At 39.6% G+C, this 25,496-nt stretch overlaps 2 protein-coding genes across 13 annotated transcripts in view; one reads left to right on the forward strand and one right to left on the reverse strand.

The window, feature by feature from the left end:
• zfand6 (zinc finger, AN1-type domain 6) overlaps nucleotides 1-25,496 on the reverse strand; it is a 55,120-nt gene that overhangs the window by 24,731 nt on the left and 4,893 nt on the right. Inside the window, exons 1-5 of one of the 10 annotated variants that reach the window (XM_060853342.1) lie at nucleotides 22,494-22,633; nucleotides 22,174-22,278; nucleotides 13,866-14,028; nucleotides 9,305-9,419; nucleotides 5,324-5,419 (exon numbers count right to left, since the gene is read on the reverse strand). In XM_060853342.1, coding sequence (XP_060709325.1) covers nucleotides 5,324-5,419; nucleotides 9,305-9,419; nucleotides 13,866-14,013 — 359 coding nt within the window. In that variant the 5' untranslated portion in view covers nucleotides 14,014-14,028; nucleotides 22,174-22,278; nucleotides 22,494-22,633. The other 9 variants (XM_060853341.1, XM_060853340.1, XM_060853338.1 and 6 more) reach the window with 9 other exon arrangements.
• The window catches only part of LOC132834422 (bcl-2-related protein A1-like), a 50,756-nt gene continuing 47,419 nt past the window's right edge, over nucleotides 22,160-25,496 (forward strand). For 2 of the 3 annotated variants that reach the window (XM_060853355.1, XM_060853358.1), the window contains exon 1: nucleotides 22,160-22,728. The gene's annotated coding sequence lies outside the window, so the exon portion shown is untranslated. Of the gene's footprint in view, nucleotides 22,729-23,477; nucleotides 23,511-25,496 lie in introns of those variants that run through there. The other variant, XM_060853357.1, reaches the window with a different exon arrangement.

The following is a 25,496-nucleotide window of genomic DNA, read 5'->3' on the forward strand; positions in this document are numbered from 1 at the left end:
ACATAACAGCGCAGTACAGGCCCTTCGGCACTCAATGTTGCGCCGACCTGTCACACCAATTTGAAGCCCATCTAACCTACACTATTCCACGTACGTCCATAAGCTTCTCCAATTACAACTTAAATGTACTTAAAGTTGGCGAATCAACTACTGCTGCAGGCAAAGCATTCCAAAACCTTACTATTCGCTGAGTAAAGAAAACTACCTCTGACATCTATCCTATATCTGTCACCCCTCAATTTAAAGCTATGTCCCCTCATGCTTGCTGTCACCATACTTGGAAAAAGGGTGGACAGGGAGAGCTTATCTAACCCTCTGATTATCTTATATGTCTCTATTAAGTCACCTCTCAAGCTTCTTCTCTAACAAAATCAGCCTCAAGATCCTCAGCCTTTCCTTGGAAGATCTTCCCTCCATACCAGCCAACATCCTAGTAAATCTCCTCTGCACCCTTTCCAAAGCTTCCACATCCTTCTTATAATGCAGTGACCAGAACTGTACACAATACTCCAAATGCGGCCGCACCAGAGTTTTGTACAGCTGCAGCAAAACCTCATGGTTCCGGAACTCGATCACTTTTAATAAAAGCTAAAACACTGTATGCCTTCTTAACAACCCTGTCAACCTGGGTGACAACTTTCAAGGATCTGCGAACCTGGACACCAAGATCTCTCTGCTCATCTACACTACCAAGAATCTTACCATTAGCCCAGTACTTTGCATTCTGGTTACTCCAACCGGAGTGAATCACCTCACACTTGTCCGCATTAAACACTATTCGCCACCTCTCAGCTCTGCAGCTTATCTATGTCTCTCTGTAACCTACAAATCCTTCGTCACTATCCACAACTCCACGGACCTTGGTGTCATCTGCAAATTTACCAACACACCCTTCTATGCCCTCATCCAGGTCATTTATAAAAATGATGAACAGCAGTGGACCCAACACCGACCCTTGTGGTACACCACTGGTAAACGGATTCCAGGATGACCATTTCCCACCAACAACCACCCTCTGGTCTTCTTTCAGTAAGCCATTTCTCCCACAATCCCATTCCTCCGCATTTTGTACAATAGCCTACTGTGGGGAACCCTATCGAACACCTTGCTGAAATCCGCATGCACCACATCAACCGTTTAACTCTCATCGACCTGTTTGGTCACCTTCTCAAAGAACTCAATAATGTGTGAGGCACGACCTATCCTTCACAAAACCGTGCTGACTATCCCTAATCAAATTATTATTTTCTAAGTGATTTTCTCTTATAACTTTTTCTAACACTTTACCAACAACTGAAGTAAGGCTCACTGGTCTATAATTAGCAGGGCTGTCTCTACTCCCCTTCTTGAACAAGGGAAGCACATTTGCTATCCTCCAGTCTTCTGGCACTATTCCTGTAGACAATGACTATTTAAAGATCAATGCCAAAGGCTCGGCACTCTCCTCCCTGGCTTCCCAGATGATCCTAGGATAAATCCCCTGGCCCGGATGGGATTTATCTATTTTCACACTCTGCAGGATTTCTAATACCTCTTCCTTATGAACCTCAATCCCACCTAGTCTAGTAGCCGGTATCTCAGTATTCTCCGGGACAACATTGTCGTTTTCTAGAGTGAATACTGTCAAAAATATTCATTTAGTGCTTCCCTCATCTCCTCTGACTCCACACACAACTTCCTACTACTATCCTCGATTGACCCTAATCTTACTCGCGCCATTCTTTTATTCCTTAAATACCTATAGAAAGCCTTAGGGTTTACCCTGATCCTATCCGCCAACAACTTCTCTGTTTCCTCCTGGCTCTTCTGAGCTCTCTCTTTAGGTCTTTCTTGGCTACCTTGTAACCCTCAAATATCCTAACTGAGCTTCACATCTCATCCCATCCTAACATAAGCCTTCTTCTTGCTCTTGACCAGAGATTCCACTTCCTTTGTGAACCATGGCTCCTGCGGTCCACAGCTTCTTCCCTGCCTGACAGGTACAAACTTATCTAGGACACACAAGAGCTTTTCCTTGAATAAGCTCCACATTTCTATTGTGCCCATCCCCTGCAGTTTCCTTCCCCATCCCATGTTTCCTAAATCTTACCTAAACGCATCGTAATTGCCTTTCCCCCAGCTATAACTCTTGCCTAGTGGTATATACCTATCCCTTTCTATCACTAAAGTAAACATAACAGAAGAATTGTGAACACTATCACCAAAGTGCTCACCTACTTCCAAGGCTATCACCTGGCCGGGTTCATTACTCAGTACCAAATCTAATGTGGCTTCGCCCCTTGTTGGCCTGTCTACATACTGTGTCAGGAAGCTCTCCTGCACACATTGGATAAAAACTAATCCATCTATAGTACTCATACTGTAGTGTTCCCAGTCAATATTTGGAAAGTTGAAGTCCCCCCATGACAACTACCCTGTCTCTCTTAAGCCTATCGAGAGTCATCTTTACAGTATATTCCTTTCAATTAAAGGGACCAGTTATAAATCAAATTTAATGTTTCCTTTCCGATGCTGAAATCTATGCCACAGCAAGTATTGCCATAACCCATCACTTAATGTGCTCTTGATTTGTAAAAAAATATTATTAGCTTGGATGTTTCTGAAACAAAGCTTCAGTTAAGATAACGTTATTGTCTCTTCTTCCACAATGGCAACTATTTCTCATTCTCCAAGTTTATTCTTTACATTCAAAGTTTGGGAGAAGATTTGTAGCTCGGGTGCTCGTTGTTGTGGTTCTGTTCACCGAGCTGGGAGTTTGTGTTGCAGATGTTTCGTCCCCTGTCTTGGTGACATGCTCAGTGCTTGGGAGCCTCCTGTAAAGCGCTTGTGATGCTTCCACCAGCATTTATAGTGGCTTGTCTCTGCCGCTTCCGGTTGTCAGTTCTTGCTGTCAGCTGCAGTGGCCAGTATATTGGGTCCAGGTCAATGTGTTTGTTGATGGCACTCAACCACAGATTCTATCAACAAACACATTGACCTGGACCCAATATACCGGGCACTGCAGCTGACAGCAAGAACTGACAACCGGAAGCATCAGAGACAAGCCACTATAAATGCCGGAGGAAACATCACAGAAGCGCTTCACAGGAGGCTCCCAAGCACTGAGGATGTCACTAATTCTTTACGTGTTAGTGTACATACACAAATCTTCCCCCCCACCCTCCCATTAGTTTTGTTACTGTCCTCCTCCATAGCTATCATTAATTCTCAGTGTCCTCCATTTTCACTCCTTCTTTTTATCCTCATTTAATATTTGGTGCCGTTCACCATAACCACTTTTCTGTTAGCTTTGCCTGCCACTAGAAACATAACTCCCCCTCCCCCCCTTCAAAGTTTTATTCCTACCCCATAATCAAATTAAGTTAGCTTAAGCAATACAGAAGTTAAGTGTGGTGTGTAGATTGTAATGTGGGTGAGTACAAGGTCAAAAGCAGTTAAGTTCAAACAATTTCAATTTGAGTCATGTAGAGCATTTCAGCCTTAAGTTTCATAGATCCTCTATTGTCCTGACCAGCAATTTGTGGAATTCACAATCCGTTGTAGATTAAGAACTGCAATTTATACTTTACATGTGGAGAGAAAAGAAACAATTTGTTGAAAAGGAAGGGAAGGCAGATCGAAACAGGGAAGAAATATTCAATTAAATTAGGAGAGAAAAATAGTGACACAAAATAATTTCAGGAACTGCTTACCAAAGAACAGAGGAGAGATAAATGACACCCAGATTTGTGGAGCAGTTAATATTTTAAATGAAAATGAAAATTCCTCGCAAATACATTTCTAACAATTTTAATAAACTCAGTAAAATGAAAACATAAAATTAAAATGTAACATAATGGGAGGTTTAGAAAAGTTCTACTTGGAACACAGGGTTGAAACTGAGTATTTTAAGCATTAAGCCACTTCTTCTTTGTGACAAACAGTTAAAGCTAAACAACAGGCAGTTTCTAACATTTTGAAATTTAAAAATATTGAGAACACATTCATTGTCCAATAGCCATAACAACAATTGTTGTTAAAATGGATAAAAGGAACCTAATGATAGTTGATTTAAAAAAAAATCAACTAAGTCCAAAATAATGCTAAAGTGCAATAATAACTGGAGAATACTATGTTTAAATATACATCATTAATGTTGTTGTATAAAAGCTAAAAGTTGTTTACTACACAAATTATCAGGACTAGATACATAGGATTACAAAATTCTTAATTCTAATCAACTCTGATCCCAGACAATAAATTTCTGCTACAATCTTTACAACATAAGGAAACAAAAAGGTTGAAATTAAACTTCCCTTGGTATTCATTTTCAGCTTTGCAAACCAAATTTATTAACCACTTTTCCACCCTCTCCAATATAATTTAAACTATCTTTTAAAGTCTATGATAAAATATGGAAAATAAGTGCACTCCAATCTGTGGCCAATAGAAAGAAATGTAAGTGGATTATGATGATTACAACTCAGATTCCTTATTTTCCACATCTAAATCGAAAAGAATTCCTTTAGAGTAACTATTCCATCAATTGCTTTACTGTGCACACTAGTGAGATATTATTTTGTTACTAATCTAACCAAGCAGGCATTTATTTTGCCAAGTGGGCAAAAACAATTCCCAACTTACACACAGTTCTCTTCAGTCCAGTTAGGAATCCTAAAACTTCTTTCTGTACCATATGATTCTATTTCTATGTTGCTCTCTAAACTTTATTTGCAAGTCACAAACCAAATAAAATCTTAACTGCTGACTAAATTGAATTCTCATTCCATTTCTATATAGACAGTGTCAAATATGGTCACTTGTATTGAGGATTTGCTATAAAGGGCCACCTTCATGTCTACAGTAAAAGCATCATGTGAAGTAACCTTTAATATTGGTTGTTTAATACACAATTTAGTTTTAAATCTGTCAATTAAATTTTGCATTATTAAATTTTACTCAATTAAGTTGCACATTTCATCTATAGAGCTCTTGCAAAGGAAAGCCCGTGCAGAGAAAATACAGCAAAAAAAACGATAGCCAAAAGAATGTGAAACTAGCAGCAAATTACATCAGGAAATATGCCTTAATCACCTCTTCACCATTATAGTTCTGCTGTTAAAAGATCATAAATAATCAGAGATTAACTTTTCTCTGTGGAAAAGATCCACATAGAGCTTAATAGAGAAAAGATGAACCATTCACAGAATTTAATATCATGAACTGGTTTTGACGCGCAATAGTTATTTTCTCATATTCCCAAATCTTCAAGAGTTTCTAACTTCCTCCTGTATTTTGCTTATTCTTCCTTAAATTTATGTTCCCTTCTAATCCTTTTTCTTACCTCTTCCTTCCCTTTCTTCCCTCTCTTTTAATAGATCTTCCCTTCTTCTCTCTTTGCTTTCTTCCCCTTTTCCCTCTTCCCATTATTGGTTGTGGACTGAAGGTTGAGTAAACATACAACAGTTCATACATCTTTCTCCATTTATAACCTTACCATATTAAACTAATTTATTTTAAAATTTGATGAAAAAAAACGCAACAGCAAAAACAAACAAGTTACAACAGCTCTTAATTAAAATTAGTTAATGAGCTTAACAATAGTGTCCCATAACTGAGATTTTCACAGGAGAAGGATCTTTATAAAAGCCCTTTCCTTACTATTTACATTAATTGATCAAGAGCTGAGAAACAATGATCGGATGTAGAATTCCCAACTCTATTTTTAGCGATTGCCATGTGGCCAGATTGACCAGTGGCCATAAGGTAACACTCAGGGCACTGATCCATGAACATGTTAGCAAGAAATGCTTTATTCTGCTTTTTTTTTTAAAAAAAAAAGAGATGACATGTTCAAGAGATGCAACACCTTCACTAAAATCTAAAATAAAGAATTTCAACTAGCACACATCTGTTTGTAAACACTCTATGGTGTTTAAACTGATGAGAACCACAGATAAGGACACACAAAACTAATGCAAATTATAAAACTTAATTTGTTCACAAGAGAAAAGTACTTGATAACAAAAACGTTTGGCTCTTGAAATGATTTCAGAGAGGCAAAAATGTGTATTGTTATTGTATTGGCTGAATTTTATTTTTAAACCTCCTGCAGAGTTCTGGAATAAGGGACAATTTTAGTAGAACTGACTGATGTGGCAACATTCAATGACCACAGAATAGCACAAGAACCTGTCCTCTTAAAGACAAAGCTCTAAACCGGCAGTATCTTTTTGAATACAATTGAATGCCAACAAGCATGATTGTTAAAATACCAATTCAGCTGCAGGATGGAACAAAGAGGGAGACTCTTTGAATCTCAAGGACAGAAGACAAATGAAAGAAAATTACTTTAAAACCACCCACTTAATATTAGCCATTAATTAACCTTAGAGGTTTATGAATGCTTATGGAAAATTTCTTCTTTGTAAACTATTTTTCCCAGATTTCTTTTGACACCAAATTTAAATATGTCAACGCATTGTGCATTTACCATTCCAAAATCACTTAAGAACATGTGGCCCATACACAATCATCCACTGAACATAAATGTTACTGGTTTCTATTTGTCCACTGTTCCAATTAATCCATTAATTCTAGAACATTTCATGTGTGTTAAATTGAGCAATGACTATTCCTCTCCCTTGCAATTAAACCCAGGCACTATTTAAAAAAAACACAAATACAAACTAACATAGATACTAGATGACTAATTAGACAAATCTAGAGGCTTGCGTTTTAATGCATGGAGTGCTTGTAATTAGGTAGATAAGTTAATAGCATAAATAGATATAAATGATTATGACATAGTTGTGATTTCAAAAGATATGGCTGTAGGGTGATCAAGGGTGGGAATTATTTGGGAAGGGCAGACAAAAAGGAAACCATGTCAGGTGGCATTGCAAGTGAAGGAGGATATCAATGCCACACCAAAGATAGATATTGGCTCATAACATGCTGTTGAATCTGTTTTGGGAGATAAACACTAGGAGCATTAAGTGTGGTTAGGACTGTCTACATCCCCCCCCCAAACAGTAGTGAAGATGTAGAGAAAAGGCACTAAACAAAAAATCAGAGATACATGCAATAAAATAAATCACAAGTGACTTGAATTTACATACAGATTGGGCAAACCAAACTTGCAACAGTATTGTGGAGGAAGATTTCTTGGACTCTATATGCGATCATTCTTTTTCTAAACCTAATACAGTATACGGAGGGACTACAGAACAGACTATTCTAGACGAGGCATTATGCAATGAGAAAATATTTATCAACAATATTATGGGGGGGTCTCAAACAGATTCATTTAAATCACTGGTTTAGCAATCCAATAAATTAAAAATTGTCAACCTAGTCCCTGCAGTGCGCATCATGCTCTCGGTTATCAAGAAAGGTCACTGTATCTGAAATGTAAATTCTACTTTCTCTCTATAAATGCCACCAGACCTGCTGTTTTCCAATAATTTACTTTTTTGTTTCGGATTTCAACCATCCACAATTCTTGATTTTTTTCCACTGCTTGTTGTGCTTCCTTCTGTACTCATTATGAGTCCAGAACTATTGTTTTTTTTTTGGGGGGGGGGGGGGGGGGGTTGCAGGAGAAACAAACAAACACAGTCTCAGGGTATGTCATTTAGGACTGAGAGCACGAGAAATTTCTTCACTGAGAGAGTGTTCAGCCTGAGAATTCTCTGTCACAGAAAGCAGTTTTAGGCTATAACACAATGTTTTCAGCAACAGGATATAGTTCCTAGGGCTAAGTGGATCAAACTGGATGTGGCAAAAGCAGGAACAAAGACAAATTCCTTCTATTGGAAATAGATTTTAGAAATCCACACAGCAAAACCTCAAAGGATTTCTGAATTGCATTCTGTTCCTGCAATTTCCAGCTATATTTTTTCTTGTTTTCAGCAAATCTGATCTTGTGCCCATATAGCCAACTTGCAAATGTTATCTTCTCAACTTTGCTTTCCAAACTGGAGTGCCAGGGTTCTTGTTTTCCTTTACTATTCTTAATTACCCTAGTTGGCGACAGGGGATGATGGATACAGTATTAAAAGTTATATACAGCCTGGGAAACTGCAACTTACAGATTGGTTGTATAAAATAACTCTTGAGACTAGGAGGAATAATGACATAGAAACAGGCCTTTTGGCCCAACAGGTTGATGCCAAGCTTTATGGTTCATTTTCATCTAGATCTACAGTTATAACCACAATCTTCTGCCTTGCTTACCAAGCTCCCTTAAATGTACTTAGACTATACATTTCAATCTCTCAATGTTATAGTGAATTCCACTTTCTTGCCATTCTTTAAGTAAAGATTATTCTGGAATCCCGTATTGGAATATTTGGGGACCACCTGATATTGATAACCTATAGTTATGCTCGTTCCGCAGAGTTAACATAGACCAAGACTGTTCATACTTTCCCAAAATGTATTAATTTACATTTCTGGTATTATTCTTATAAATCTCCTATCCAGCCTGCATACCTTATTTCTAATAGGAGAACCAGAACTGCAAACAGTAATCAGAGTGAGGTCAAACCAAGGCTGGATAGGTTTAGCACAAGTTCCTTAATCTCTTCCTATCTTTCTAGAAATAAACTTTTGCATTTGATATTTCTTTTTAAGTGACACTGCTAATCTGCAGCACAGGTCTTCGTAACAATAAACTTAAGTTTTCCGTAGGAATACTGACTAATTTTAAATTAATCACTATTTATCAAAATGTTGATTAATTACAATGGATCAACAACTTCAAGACATCAAACATATGCCAAAAAAGGTTTGTACCATTATTCAGAACATACAATAATCTTCAGAAATAGAAATTGTATTTAAAATCATATTATTGAAATGTGATTTGTGCACTGAACTAGGGAAACATTCTTGAAAGCATTCAATTTGAATGCAAAATGCTTTAAACTATACAAATTCCAGAGATTATGCCACTTAACATGTTGTATTATGACATTAACTTTATTACTTGCAAGGCTACATCAATCCTTCTGTCACACTTGTTGCCTGTAACGGAATACAAAAATCAACTACAAATGTCTGCTTTATTCAACTAAAAAAAATAGGACCAATAGAAACCAGTAATTGTACACAGAAATCTTTGTTTGAGTCAAATAATTTAAAGGTTGTTAACAGGTACATCTGCTAGTTATGAAAGTATATTATTGGTCATTAATAAATATACTTGATTGTTATAGTTTTATATTATTTACAAAAACAGTTCAGTTCTAACATTTCTTATTATGCCTAAAATAGCTTTAAATTTGACATCAATTTCCCAGGATAGAAGTTGTTTACATACCTTGATTGGCTTGACGTGGAGGAGGAGGAGGAGGAAAATGATGGTATTGCTGGGAGATTATCTTGTGTACATTGAACAGGATACACTTCAGATAAACTGTTCAAATTGGGAGACACTGCATGAAGAAAAAATGAATTATACAACGTATTCTAAAATATGTATTTTATGAAGGCGGTTAATTTAACAGTGCTCCAGGAGTTTCTAGTCTTCACACTAATTGGAAATAAGGGCAGTTGGAAGGTTACATGATTAATGCCATCGTGGTTCAGTTACTGAATTCTGCACGTCTGAATCAGAAGGCTACACATTACTGGAGGTTTGAACATGGAAGTGTCGTCTGGATTCTATTATGTTATAGAGGGAGTTTTGCACTGTCTGAAGTGCTTACTTATGGATGTGGCCTTAACTCAATTTTCCTCTCAAGTGTATGCAAAGATCTCACAGCTCTACTCAAAGAAAGAATACCGAGTTCTTCACAGCAACTGGTCAACATTTATTCATTAAGCCAGATCACAAAAACCAGTTGTCAGGTCATTATTAGATTTTCTTTTTAAATAGGGACCTTGTTGGGTGCAAATTAGCAGTTTTTTTTTTAAAAAAACATTACACCAGAAGTATTTCATTGGTCATAAAACACTTGGGATATCAGGAATTTGTGAAAGAGTTTTTAAGTTCAACTTTTATTTCAAATTTACTCTTAATCTTACTCCTAAGCAAATATATCTTACCTCTTGTATGTACCTACTGCTAGTTCAGTTAAAATAGGGTAGCTTCATGACAAATTCAACTGTGGATACCAATTTTCTAAAAATGTATTTTAAAATTAATTGATGCAATTACAAAACACTTGAAGGATTGGGTAGCAAAGTAGTGGATGTTCAAGCTCCATGTTAAACATTATCGTTTAGTAAACAGAAAACACCATGCAGATTCTCCCACAGGAAATGAGGGGGGGGGGGGGGGGGGGGGGGGAGAGGTAGGTAGAAAAGACACAAAATTGATGTCTTTAAATGCACAACCCAATGTTCAGCCATCGAATTAATCTGCTAAAGCCCCATTTATAGGTCATTCACCCTCAGAATAAGGCAAGATAAATAGCAATTGAATCGCAAACTGGACAATATTCTGGGGAAATAATTTAGTTTATTTTATAAAACATTGTTATTAATACAAACTAGAGAAGCTAGATTTTTATATCTTTAACAAATATCAGAAAATTATCATAGTGGAGCCAACAAACAGCAGAACAAGTTGGTTCATAAGTGGAATGAACTGAGAAGGAAGTGGGAGATGCAGGTTGAATGGGAAAGGTTGAGGGGGATGTGGACCAATGCAGGCAAGCGAGACTAGTTTAGTTTGGGAAACCTTGTCAGCATAGGCGAGTTGGACTGAAAAGTTTGTTTCTGTACTGTATGACTTTGAATCTATAAATATCTTAAGTAAAATTATATAACAAGATATTTGAAAAACTAAAGTTTAAGAGTTGAAACAGTTAGTGGGAATATAAATAAATATGAGAATATTGCAGGGACATACATGGCAACTAAGAAAGCTGCTCACCGAATACAAAAGTAGTAGTAATATGGTAGTTTCACTATTGCTGTCGGAATGATTCCTGTGGAATTGTAAACAGTTTTCCTCCAACGTACTGAAGGCACATTGCAAGTTGTGATGAACTTTATCCCACATGTGGAGATTGAACATGGATCTCAATCTCTAAGTATGGCTTTACAATTTACTAGTGACATTCATAATTTAAAGTATGATTCAAACTGGAGTACACAAAGTAATGAACAACTGAGGTAATGGATTCAATTTTTTTTTGATTGCACAGTTTCTTTCACAATGAAAGCATTTAACATTCAGCAAAAATAAAGTTATACTGGCATAATGTGGGGAGGATAGAATGAGTCTGGGTGGGATGCCCTTCAGAGGGTTGGTATGGACTTGATGAGCAACTGACTTCCTTCCACGGTGGAGGGAAACTATGAAAGAGGCTCCATGTGTGCAACTATGGACATAAACTTTCCAACAAATTTTGTCTCAAATCAATGAGGTGTCGATTTTTCAGACTTTTTTTTGGCAGAAACTCTAGGCCTGCCATTTGTTATCCAAAGTCTGCCTCAGAATGCATGGAACTAAAAAAATGTGGAATTGCCAACGGTCATTTCTGGATTTTTGCATGCTGTGCAGTTTTGCTTTTAGTTTTGGAAGAGTAATAACTGTAATTACCAAGTTTCACTGCCAGTTTCTTCTAGGGCAGAAGAGCAAAACTAAAAATTCTTCACTTGGAATTTCTATAACATTCAAAACAAAATTGATGAACGGAAAACAGAAATGGAAATGAATAAGTATGATCTGATCAGGTGGTCATTACAGACATGGCTGGAAAGTAGATTGGGAATTCAATATTGAAGGTTATGTGCCATTTAGGAAACAGAGGAAGCTAGGAAATGTGGCTGTGTTTATCATTGGTATCCCTACAATAAGGAGAGATGTAGCAAATCAGGAACTAAGAAGGTTACCTCAGAGTATAACGGGATTTGATCAGGTAGGGCAATGGGTTGAGAAGTGGCAGTTGGAGTTTAATTTAGATAAATGCGAGGTGCTGCATTTTGGAAAGGCAAATCAGGGCAGGACTTAGACATATAATGGTAAGGTCCTGGGGAGTGCTGCTGAACAGAGACCTTGGAGTGCAGGTTGATAGTTCATTGAAAGTGGAGTCACAGGTAGATAGAATAGTGAAGGCAGCATTTCGTGTGCTTGCTTCTATTGTTCACAGCATTGAATATAGGAGTGGGGAGGTCATGTTGCGGCAGTACAGGTCTTTGGTTAGACCACTTTTGGAATACTGCATGCAATTCTGGTCTCCCTGGTATAAAATGGATGTTGTGAAACTTGAAAGGATTCAGAAAAGATTTAAGAGAATGTTGCCATGATTGGACGGTTTCTGCTACAGAGAAGGGCTGGGGCTATTTTCCCTGCATCACTGAGATCATGGATAGGGTAAATAGACAAGGTCTTTTCCCTGGGTGGGGAGAGTCCAAAACTCGAGGGCACAGGTTTAAGGTGAGTGGGGAAAAGACTGAAGAGGGACCTAGGGGAAACATTTTCCACACAGACAGTGGTGTACGTATGGAAAGAGCTGCCACTGGAAGTGATGGAGGCTGAGTATGTTTAGAACATTTAAAAGGCATCTGGATGGGCATATGAATAAGAAGGGTTGACAGGGATATGGGCCAAATGCTGGCAAATGGGACCAGATTTATTTTGGATATCGGGTCAGCGTGGAGGAGTTGGAGTGAAGAGTCTGTTTTCACGTGTCCATCTCTGCAACTTTATGACTAATTCAAAAACACTTGGAGGTGTAGAACAAAATGTGAAATAAAATTATAAGCCACTTGATAACTTAGTCACCAATATCCTGGTTGGCTGATTATTAGCTTCTCTTTTCCAACTAAGCCTAAGCCCATCAGGGTAATTACCACCAAACCATTGGCACATGGAAGTCATAAGACAGACCCAGAACACAAGCAAGTTGCCCAAATCACAACAGCAGAGAGAAACCTGGTCACAGCAATGTCCTTCATGGATAAAAAGTTGACACACCATGATTTTGCACTTATAATAATGCAGCAACATAAACATACAGGAAGTCTTAAATACAGTAAAGAAAATGAAAAGCGTTTTCAATTTCATACAACTCATTAGAACTTATAGAAATCATGCAAAAAACATTAGCAGGATACTTAAGGACATGTACCTTCTTAAAAGCAATTCAAAACAAAGGTAGAAAAAGACGAGGGTTTTAAAGGGGAAAGATACCCTTCATTCCACAAAATTCCCCACTTTCCTACACGTGTCTGAATGCAACTGACCAGGAAGTTCCATAAATTCAACCTATCCTCTCAGAACAGCCTGAAGAGCAGGACAATCTAGTCATCTCTAGGGAAATATCAACATGTTAACTGGGGAATTGGAATTTATTTATCAACTATCAGCTGATGAGAGCGTAAATATTTAAAACTATTCCAGTTTCATATGTAGAGGGGTTGGGGGCTTTTGTTCTCTGCTGGGAAAATTATACTTTCTTTGATAAGACTACATCGTTACAACATATTGCAAGAGATACAAATCATACATCAACATAGCGGCACCATGTTCTGATGGCATCCAGTATTTTTAAATGCAATGAAAAAATTCAATTTCAAAGCAATGTAGATTACTTGCACATTAATTAAGCAGAGGCCAATCAGATCACTCCCTGAAAGGGGGGTGCTGCACAAAATAATCAAGTAAAAACGTGTTGCTTTGAGACTCTACTTAGAGTCTTGCATAACTACTTAGAACCAGGCCATATCACAATCTGAAGATATTGAAAATCAAGAGTCAGCACCTCAACAGGATACCGAATTCTATGTAGTGGCATTATTTTTCAAATTCATAATAAAATCTCTCCCTCACTCCCAGTGTGGCTTTAAGCAGAAAATAAATTTATGGCCAGTTTAAAAAAAATCAACTTCAATTATTGGTTGCATGTTTTTTTGAGTAAGATATTTACCAGGACTGATTCGACCATTATTGTTTTGCCTTTGAAGAAAATCCTTATAGCAAACTGAACACATGCCATTCGTTCGTGGGTTCCCATAAAATCCACAGCCAGTGGCACACAGCATAGGCACTTGAGTCTGATTGGTTTCTTGAGCCATGTTCCTCCAACAGGTCTTGCAAGAGAAAGTTAGAAAATTTCAAGAGTCATGGTCACAAGATAGGACAGATGCAAAACCAGAAATGCAATATAGTGTTGTAAGCTGTACTGACCTCTACGCAAAACAGCTTGGAAAGAACATTAGGAAAAAAAAACAACTTTCAAATCAGCGTTTGCAGAATGCAATTATAATCCTCCTTGTCTGTCAAGATCTTAACTCAATGTGGAGTACTAAGCACTCTAGAACACTGATGATTTGCTGACATTGCAGATATAGCTAAATGCATTTCAAATTAGTAACAGTAATACACTTGATCATAAGTTCACACTCAAAATTCACTGCATGACAGTATGCGTATATATGTTGGTAAAATTATTCTTTTTATCAAGAACTTTACTTCCATGGAAATTATATGTACACATTTGTTAATATACACAAGCAAAATACATTTAGCTACAGTGTGCCTGTGAATTTTTTTCCCACAATGTGGCTAGAGCACGATATCTATTATTTGCACACCCATGACTATGCCTGTCATTTCCGCTGGACTTGATCTATCATAGAAAGGAACCAAACTTTCATCATTTGTGGTCCACAGTTTCATTGTTCTGAACAACTGGGATGACACTGCATTGTTACCTTTAATTCATAATTTTTAAACAGTTATAAAAAATAAGTTTTATTGTAAAAACAGGGTATGGATAATAAAGGGAGTAGTGACTAAGATAACTAAGGTACTTAACATCACAAAACAGGCACTGTACATTTAAGTCTTGCTCTGGAAGTGGGAGAAATGGAATGAAGAGAAACAAAGAAAGGACAGATTTACAGAAAATAATGCATAATTACAGTGATATGGTGTTCATACATTTATGAATTTACAAATTTCTAAAAAGGGATAGTACAGAGCAAGGGGTAGAATTAAACTTTAAAAATTTAGAAGCTTGCAGGTTTCACTGCAGGAGCAAAAAGTAAATGAAAACATTCAACTGATTACACCAGTTATACGATCAGTGGCAAACAGTACAGCTAGCAAATGTGGACCAGCAACTCAAATGGGGCATCGTTCCACAGCTTCAATGCAAAGATAGTTTAGTAATGTCAATTAGTTTGATGCCAGACACTAGACTGTAGCTAGGGAACTTTTCCGCCACCTTTCTATTTTCTTTGCTGGTTTAAGGGACTACAGTGACAGAGATCAGTGAATTAACTAACTGTAAAAGAGCATCTTTTCATTACAGCCTACTTGGACACATAACATCTTTTTCTGGTTAAGAGATAGGGACATTGCACGACAAGACCCAATGAAGTGTATTGCCTCATGTACAAGGAACATTAGCAAGTTAGACATAGGAAGGGATTCAAACTATTTTCACTCAACAGATTCTAAGCTGTTCTGCCTTTTCTTCACCCAAGTCTTGGTGACCCCAAGTCCTTGTACAGTCACCAACATTAACCTTTTCAGAACCATTATCTTGTACAACAATTTTAAAGCTTAGAAAATATAAATTTATAATTTCTGAATTTGGTACTTATCTATGCTACAGTGTGAGGGACCACATTTTTTCCTTTTTAGACTATAAACTGGAATGGAAGTTGTACACTATCGTACACTCAAAATACTAGGAGAGTTTTGCAACTTGGAAGAAAATCAGGTAGTGCACATTTTTACCTGTGCAAGATAAAACTGCTTTTTGGAGTAGTCAGGTTGTTACTTTGAGACAGAGTGGCACTAAGAGTTATTGAGTTAAGGAAAGACAGCCTGACAACAGCCCTCAGATTAGCTGAGCTGAAGTTTGTTACAAATCCGTACATACAGGCAAATAGAAAATCTGAACTGAACATCTCTCTCCCCTGTTTGATTAAAATGCAAGAATACCAAGAAGTTGAAAAGAAAGAATCATAACAAGGAAAGAATTAGGTCCAGTGGATTAATTATCAAAGTAAAGAACAATCCCATTTCTTGAGAACTAACATGTCATCATTATATCAAAAACCGTGGAGACCATTTTACCAATCCTTGACATCTGGACTCACTAAGCACACGTCACCTACTAAATCACTGCATAATAATTCAATGTTAAATACGTTCAAAGAAAGAGGAGAATAAGTTACTCTGTTCACTGAAGATTTCAGGTATGCTAGCTTAATTATAGAAGACCATAGCAGAATTTTAGGCTAGAAAATCATCCTTGGTTTAAAAATTTTCTACTAACCAATTCGCTCATTAAAATGATTTTAAAGATCAGCATATACCTCAATTTCTTGATTTTTGCATAATTTGTATCCCTGACTGGATACAGGTTTCCCCCACCCCCAGGTTTACCGTAATACTTATTGTTTCGTCAGCACAAGATCAGCTGTCAGTCAATGTGATGTCACTTCAGCAGGTCACACCCACTGCAACACCTTACCCAATGGGGAGGAAACCAATGAAAATACCAGATACAGTTAATTAACTCAGCTACTTCAAGCAATTTCCTACATATATGCTTACTTCAGCCAAATCTTCTCTCAGAACCACTAACTATTTTGAACACAAAACACTGCTGGAGGGAGAAATACAGAATAGATGCACAAGTACTTCTCTACAAGCACAAATAAAGCATTCACAAGCTGCAATTTGAGAGGGGTGATGATTTAAAACCTAAATCAGGCTTTAGTTGTAGCGAAATAACATTGAGCATAACAACTTCTTTCCTATGCAATCTGTACTGAGCTGAAAATGTGTTGCTGGAAAAGCACAGCAGGTCAGGCAGCATCCAAGGAACAGGAGATTCGACGTTTTGGGCATAAGCCCATTCCTGAAGAAGGGCTTATGCCCGAAACGTCGAGTCTCCTGTTCCTTGGATGCTGCTTGACCTGCTGCGCTTTTCCAGCAACACATTTTCAGCTCCGATCTCCAGCATCTGCAGTCCTCACTTTCTCCTCAATCTGTACTGAACCTTGTTTAGATCAAATCTATATGGTACTGTATTATACTTCTACTTGATGCTATAAAAAGATATGGAGACACTAGCAAAGATGCAGAAAAGTTTAAAAGTGACACCACAAATGCATTGATATACAGATCAGGCAAAGATTGAATGACCAGTCTCTTAATTGTGTAAAAAAAACAGAACTGCAGATGACCTATTAGAGGCCTTTAAATACTGTTTTGAAAGAGGGGATACAGAGAGGTTGTTTCCTCTAATTTGGGGCTACCAAAATGAAATTATTCAGCAAGAAATAAAATAAAGGAATTCAGAAGAAACTTTTTTGTTGCGAAACTCATTGCCAGCGGAGTGGTTAAACTGAATAGTTTGAAAGCATTTAAGGAGAGGTTAGACAAGCAACTGAGGGAGAAGGGATTAGAGGATTGCAATGGGAGATATAGATGAGGAAAGGGAGGACGCTAACCTAGAACACTACACCAGCATGGGCTTGTTGATTAGGCCAGCACGTTATGTCATTCATTGATGCTATGCAATCCTGTGCATTAACAAGATCTCCGAGCGCGGCTATCTCACACAACTCATCTGTAACCTTGTCAAGTTTCACAAACAGGGCTTCCTTCAAGAGCAAAGAGAGGTTCATTACATCGAAATGCATGGGTTGTCCCCAGCAGTAGCAAAATAGATAGCTGGATAACAATATTTTCCCAAATGACTGAAGTAAAACACTGTTGATGCTGGACATACTCAGCAGGTTAAGTAGCGACTATAGAAAAAGCATCAAAAATAACGTTTCAGATCAATGGTCACATAATTTGGCTTCTTGCACATTCCCAATTTGAATTGTATCAGCATTGACGACTGTGCCTTCAACTCCACAGTCTCAATGCTCTGGAATTCCCTCCCTAAACTTCTTTACTATTCACTTCTCAAACTCTCATGTGGCTAAAGGAATAGCACAAGTGCTTAACCCTTTTGCTGTATGAATATTTTTAAACCTGTCAAAATAAAACACAGTAGAATAGCTACCCCACTACAAAGTTCAAATATCAATGTCCCAAGAATGACCAGATCGTCACTATTTCTGGGAACTGATATACAGTCAGATGTACAGCACGGAAAGACCCTTCGGTCCAATTCGATCATGCCAACCAGATATCTTAACCTAATCTAGTCCTGTTTGCCAGCACTTTGCCCATATTCCCCCTAAACCCTTTCTATTCATATACCCATCCAGATGCCTTTTAAATGTTTAATTGTACCAGTCTCCACCACTCCCTTTGCCAGGTCATTCCATACATGAACCACCTTCTGTGAAAAGTTGCCCGTTAGGTCCCTTTTATATCTTCCCTCTCTCAGCTAAACCTACATCCTCATTTTCAATTCCCCCACCCCAGAGAAAAGACCTTGTCAATTTACTCTATCCATGCCCCTCATAATTTTGGTAAACCACTACAAGGTCACCCCTCAGCCTCCAATGCTGCAGGAAAAACAGCCCCAGCCTTTTCAGCTTCTCCCTACAGCTCAAACCCTCCAACCCTGGCAACATCTTTGTAAATCTTTTCTGATCCCTTTCAAGTTTGCCAACATCCTTCCTATAGGAGGGAGTCCAGAATTGCACGCAATATTCCAAAAATGGCCTAACCAATGTCTTGTACAGCCGCAACATGACCTCGGAACTCCTATACTCAATGCTCTGACCAAAAAGAAAAGCATACCAAATGCCTTCTTCTTGTGCCTTGTATGGATCAAGACCGTCAAATTAAACAGGGCTGTTCCTGGCCCCAAGGCTGGTCCAGTATATTTAGAAACAGAACACTTCCCTTATGCAGTCATTGTTTTCATAAAACAATGGATGGCAGTGTGGCTCAGTAGTTAGCCCTGCAGCCTCACAGCGCCAGTGCCAAGCTGGGTTTGATTCCAGCCTCGTTCACTGTCTGTGTGGAGTTTGCACATTTTCCCCATGTCTGCCTGGGTTTTCTCCCAGTGCTCCAGTTTCCTCCCACAATCCAAAGATGTGCAGGTCAGGTAGATTGGCTATGCTAAATTGCCCAGTATTAGGTACATCAGTCAGAGGAAAATGGGTCTGAGTGGGTTAATCCTCAGAGGGTCGGTGTGCACTTGTTGGGCCAAATGGCCTGTCCCCAGACTGTATGGGGATCTAATCCACTTTCAAGGAACTATGAACCTGCACCCCAAGATCTTTGTTCAGTAACAATCCCCAGGTCCTTACCATTAAGTGTACAAGCCATGCTCTGATATGGCTTTCCAAAATGCAGCACCTCATTTATCTAAATTAAACTCCATCTGCCACTCCTCAGCCCACTAGCTCATGTGATCAAGATCTCACTGTAATCTGAAGTAACCTTCTTCACTGTCCGCTACACCTCAAATTTTGGCGTCATCTGCAAACTTACCAACTATACCCCTAGGTTCACATCCAAGTCATTTATATAAATGACAAAAAGCAGTTGGCCCATGCATAAAATGAGCTGAATCTCCCATCACAACCCACTACACCTGGTTTGTTGCCAAGTCCCATAGCTTTACTGGATTTAGTGCACTCAGCCATTATTTGACATTACTTACAGTATATTCAATTGGCTGAAGACTAGCATTTGTGATATGAGGGTCTCAGGATGAGTAAATGGCTAAATCACTCAGCATTTCTGGTTGAAGTTAGTTGCAAACAGTTCTCTTGGTCTTTGCATTCACACGTCAGGCTCTATCAAAGTTAGGTGCTCATGCAGTCTTCTTCTCTCAACAGTTGCTCAACTAACCATCAAACATTGACTGGATACTGCAGAGCCTTATCAACCATTGGTTGTAGGATCACACACTGCTTCTGGAGTAAACTAACAATTCCAATCTATTCTTGCTCAATGGTATGTATTTCTTGCTTTCTCAAACTTTTTTCATCCCTTAAATCTTCCCTCTTCTGATGCAAATCCACAATTTACCCAATGCCCCATTCTTCCAAATTTTCTCTCATATTTGTCTGACTTCAGTGTTTCTGACTTCATCTTTTTTCACTCAACTAAGGACACCCCCTCCAGGATGAAGCCCTCAAAACTTATAATTCCATTGCCTTCATGTCAGCTTTCTCCCCTTCCCAACTCATCAGTTGCCAAACTGAATAAACATGCACTTCCAACACAGTACCTTCTTCAGAAGTGCAAAGGTACTGTTCCCTCTGAAGCACCCGAATGCATTCTTGATCAATCCTGAATATGAACTGCCTGCCCCATGGCACCCACACACGAGCCTTTCCACCTCCAACCTGCCCACCCCCTCTACACCCCACAGGGCCACGGGTATAGCATTTGGGTGAAGCATTAATTTACAGAGCAGAGTGATGTCACTGGTTACAACTGGCAGGGTTATATGCCTGGGTGTTTTGAGAATATGATGTTAATAGACATTCTCTTAGGTTTCCTTGTCCAGGTTTTGAGCTTTTGCAATGATACATCAATGTTGAGAATTTCCAGGGCAGCATGACCTTGATTATATACCCTTCCTAATGGATAAGAGTATAATCAGGAATGAGTTAATCTTACAAATTGAATGCTATCTTACTGACAGTCTGTGAGAACGATGTGGTTTGACCAGTTTCTGGGACAGCTCTCCCAAATCTGGCATCATTGGGCAGATATTAGTAAGAATATTGCAGGGCAGACTGAGCTAGGCAGGCCTTTGTCATGTCAGCTTCTGATGCCTTGGCAATCCATCCGGTATCAGTCTTACAGGCTTTAACACTATATTAGACTACCAAGTGCATCCAGCCTTTTGGCCTGAGAAAATGGGAACTAACTTTCGTGATTTGGAGACAAAAAGAAACACATGTAAAGATACTTTAATCGGGAAGAGACATGTAAAACTGAGGTCATTGACTTGCTTGCTGACCTGGTAAGTTTGTTTGCAGCCGTTTTATCACCATACTAGGTAACACCATTAGTGCACCTCCAGTGAAGCACTGGGTGTTCTGACCCACTTGCTATTTGTATGTCCCAGTTTGCTGTGGTGGCTGATATCTTTTCTGGTTTTGTTTCTTAGTGGTTGGTATAGGGGGTCTAAATCTACATGTTAGCTAACAGAGTTCCAGGTCGAGTGTCAGGCCCCCAAGAATTCCTGTGGATGTCTTAGTTTGACTTGCCCTTGGATAGATACATTGTTCAGGTTGAATTGGTGTCTTTCTTTGTCCATGTGTGAACACAAGTGAGAGTTGATCCTGTCTCTTGGTACAACATTCCTAGGACAAGCCAAACAGAGACATGCACAGAAATTCTTGGACGCCTGGCAACCAACCCAGAATTGCATTAACAAACATGTAGAGTTAGACCCCATATACCAACTACTAAGGAACAAAACCGGAAACATCACCGATCTCAGCAAACCGGGACAGGACGCCAATGCTTCACCGGAGGCTCGCTGATGACGTTACCTCGCATGGTCATGAAACGTCTGCAAGCAAACTTACCAGCCGAGTAAGTCAACAACCTCATTCGTATCCTGACCTACAAATCTTCTCAAGAACTTCAAAAAGCGACAGGAATTAGGTCCTTAAACGTTATTTACAAAATGTAAAGTAGCAAATATAGAAAGTAAATGTTTTTCTTACAGAATGTCATCGTTTCGATGCAGCCAGACTCATATCGAGGGTTTTAAAAAATATATTAAAGACTCTATACTGTTTTCAAAAAAAAGTTTGAATATTTTTACTTACAATGTACTAATGACAAGGCTCAGGGACTGTACGTTTGGTGATGTACATGACATCACCACCCAGAAGCAGGTTCCGGGGCGAAGGGGAACCGTTTAGCCCCACCCACCCGCGCCTTCTCACCATGGCAACCGCCAGGCCCCAAAAGTCACCGACAAACCCAGCCCCTCCTGAGTCATGTTTTACAAGTTCGCTAAGTGAACAGAATATCCCTCGATATGAAACCGGACCATTCCACCCTACCCCGCGCCCCCCCCTTACACCTTTGCACTGGGCAATAAGTCATCAACTCCCGGCGGCCTTTTTCCGCTCCAGAATCTCCCGTGCCCTGGCAGCAAACACTGCCAAACCGGAGACCTGATCCCGACATCATCCAGCTCCTCCCCACGGTTCATACAGACAGCCGGAAATCCCGCCCACTACTTCCAACCTGAGTGGCCACAGACTCCCCGCGACGTTGTCAATCACGGTGCCAAAACCGGATTCACCCACTTCCCATTGGCTTACGGCGACGTCAGTCAAATCGATTCAGGCCCCGCCCACTTGGCCAGCCGCGTCCCCTCTCGGCGCTTCCTCTGTCGGTTCGGGTTTCAAGTGGAGGGCGTGCAAGGCCTGAGTGGTAGGGGAGCGAGAATAATAGTTATAAAATAAAGCAAGAGTAGGTAGGGCACAAAAATCAATCCCTTCAGCTGTGGGTGGGACGAAGGAAATTACCTGACCAGGCCGCAAGCCCGCGGTGGCCGGTACATTAAACCGCAAGTGCGAGGGGAAAAGAATATACTGATTGGGCATGACTCGCCTGAAATCTCGCGGCGGTGGTAACCTACCTGCGAAATTAAAATAACGCGAAAACGAACTGGCAAAGAGCGAGCGCCCTGTGTCCACCGGCTTGGCAGGGCCTAGCCTCCCCGGGCCTGTTTACACGGACAAAGCGGCCCGCTCAGCCTACCCCTGACGTCACACACGGCGTGGTGCTTCCCATTGGCTGTTGGGCGGGGCCGCCGCGTCATCGCCGGCACGAGAAACCTTGCTGCTGCCAATCAAAGTCCCTGGGAAGTTAAGGTCAGTGCTAGTCTGCTGCAGCAGGCAAGGTGCCCAAGATATTATTTCCTGCTTTTTGACTGTAATCTTCTCCTGTTGCTTAAGTTATTAGAATCTCACAGGCTGTCACTTTGCCATCTCTGATATGACACGGCTAAATCGTCTGGGATGCCTTGAACAGATTGACTAGTCCCCGAGTCTTTTTTTGGTCTTAAATGAAGCTACTGGTGCCTTACAGAATTGTTACGTTGCAAATAAAGCCGTTTAGGCCATTGTATCAGCCCCGACTCTGCGAATGAGGATCTTGATTTGCTGCCATTCTCCTGCCGTTTTACCATAACTGCACCTTATGATGTAGAGGTGCTGGTGTTGGATTGGTGTTGTCAAGGTCGGAAGGCACACAATAACAGGTTATACTCCAACAGGCTTATTTGAAACCACAAATAAGCTTGATTTTAAATAAACCTGTTAGACTATAACGTGATGTTGTGTGACTTATGGCCTTCTGCACCTTATAAGCAAGGATGCTTGTACGAAGTACTTGTCAGAAGTGTGGTTCTGTCTTCATAAGCATTAAACACCTATTACTTGTTACAAATGGCTACTCAAAATGTTCGGCAATCGCCTTTCGCTTGGAGACTTCCCACTGCTTTCACATACATGTTGTCGTTTGGACAAATGGATAGAAACGGGAAAGGCTTTAATTTTCTTTGTGTTACTTGGCCAATCAGGAAATAGATCTAATGAGTTACTGGTCCCAAGACGTTAACTCTGCCTCCTCTCCACAGACACTGTCAGACCAGGTGAGTTTTCCAAGAAATTTCTGTTTTTGTTTCACAAATTAGTTTGACAGTTCTGAATGCAACTTCCTTGGCCAAACAAGTCCTGCATTGGGACCGTGAGGCAAGGGCACTGCGTCACCATACCTGACTTTAAGTAGATAATTTCAAAGATAATTAGGATCCAAAAATCTAAATCACTATTCAAATGAAATTTGGGTCGCCAACCTGGTGCATTAGAGAACACATGATTAACCTGCTATAAGCATCGCATATGGACTTGTTGAAAATACAGGGAGCGAAAGTTTATCTCGAGTTAGTCATTAGGTGTATTATTGTATTCCAGCTTATCTGAACTAACACAACACTATGAATCATTGTTCTGTAACAACGTCCGAAGATATTTGCATTTGACAGCTGGATGCAAGTGATCTGTTAGAGGTAGTGCAAAAGGCCAAGTTGAATTTGTGACTTGATTGTTGCAGATTTCCAGCTCTGATCCGCATGTTATGGTAAGTGAAGATACTACCTAGGATACAGTGTGGGTTCAGAATCTCCCCTAACTAGAATTTTGTAAATTTGTAAAATTATAAATTTATGTATAAACTAGGGTGGCATGGTGGCTCAGTTGTTAGCGCTGCTGCCAGGGACCCAGGTTCAATTGCAGCCTGGGGCAGCTAACTGTGTGGAGTTTGCACATTCTCCCCATGTCTGATTTCTCTTCACAGGTGTTGCCAGACCTGCTGAGTTTTTTCAGCAATTTCTGTTTTTGTCTCCCTATGTCTGGATGGCTTTCCTCTGGGTGCTTCAGTTTCCTCCCACAATCCAAAGGTATGCAGGTTAGGTGGATTGGCCATACCAATTTGCCCATAGTGTCCAGGGGATTGTGAATTAGCCATGGGAAATACAGGGTTGGAGAGATAGAATGGGGATAATACGGACATTAAAAAATAGTGGCTCAACAAGAAGAATCCAACATTGACTGCTTTCATGCCATTATTTGCCATTGGCAGGTACAATCAAGAGATTGATAACACATTACTATTGGAATCTGGTCATTGTTATAATGATGAGTTTCCAGTTAGGAAGAAAACGAATAGTTCAAACCTTTGTACACCTTGGGACTGATGCTGATGCTATTCATCTCCAAACAGCAGGAGAGATGTTTTGGACAAGAATGAACTGATCATATCGTCGAACTGGGTTTTTCCCTGAAAAAGGACTGCAGGGATTTCATTGATCCTATTTATCTGGACTGTGTGTGTAATGCACTGAAGAGGATTAGCATTGCCAATCCTAAACAACATGGAAAATGTTTGGTGTGCTGGTGATATGTTTGATATGAATCTTTATAAAACGAGAAAAAAAATCACTGGAACTTTAAGGCAGTTTGAAGTGTCAGGACTGATCGCGTAACTGAGGCCTACAATCAGCACTGGATGCACGAGCTGTATTGGGATTGATTCTATCCAAATTGTAACGATCTTAGTCTGAAGGGATCTGCAGTCGAGGAGGATCAGAAACAGTCAACCTGGCTCATAGAACTACACTTCTCACTGGAAGGATCATCTGTGTGGAGGATTGTAAGTCATCAGCCAAATCTGAGGGACTGAGAGGTTGAAGTAATTTAAGGGTAACAACCATATTCAGGAGATTTGAATTTTTGGAGGAGTAATGTTGGATTTTGCTTGTGTTTTTTTTCAGTAAAGGTTTTTCTAATAGAAAAAAAACTGAATGTTGGAAATTTGAAATAAAAGTAGAAGTAGCTGGGGAAACTCAACAGATCTGGCAGCATTGGTGGACAGAAAGCAGAGTCAATGTTTCAGATTCCAGTGAACTGATTGTAGTTAGGAAAAGCTTGGTACACTCCTTTTCCACGCCCAACATCTCTCCACACGCCTATTGTACGCTCCTACACAATTGCAGCAGATATAACCCCTGCCTGTTTTCTTCCTCTATCCAAGGCCCCAGACATACCTTCCAGGTGAAGTACTGCTTTACCTGATCTTC

Source organism: Hemiscyllium ocellatum, chromosome 39 (genome assembly GCF_020745735.1).
Source record: "Hemiscyllium ocellatum isolate sHemOce1 chromosome 39, sHemOce1.pat.X.cur, whole genome shotgun sequence".
Classification (NCBI taxonomy): Eukaryota; Metazoa; Chordata; class Chondrichthyes; order Orectolobiformes; family Hemiscylliidae; genus Hemiscyllium; species Hemiscyllium ocellatum.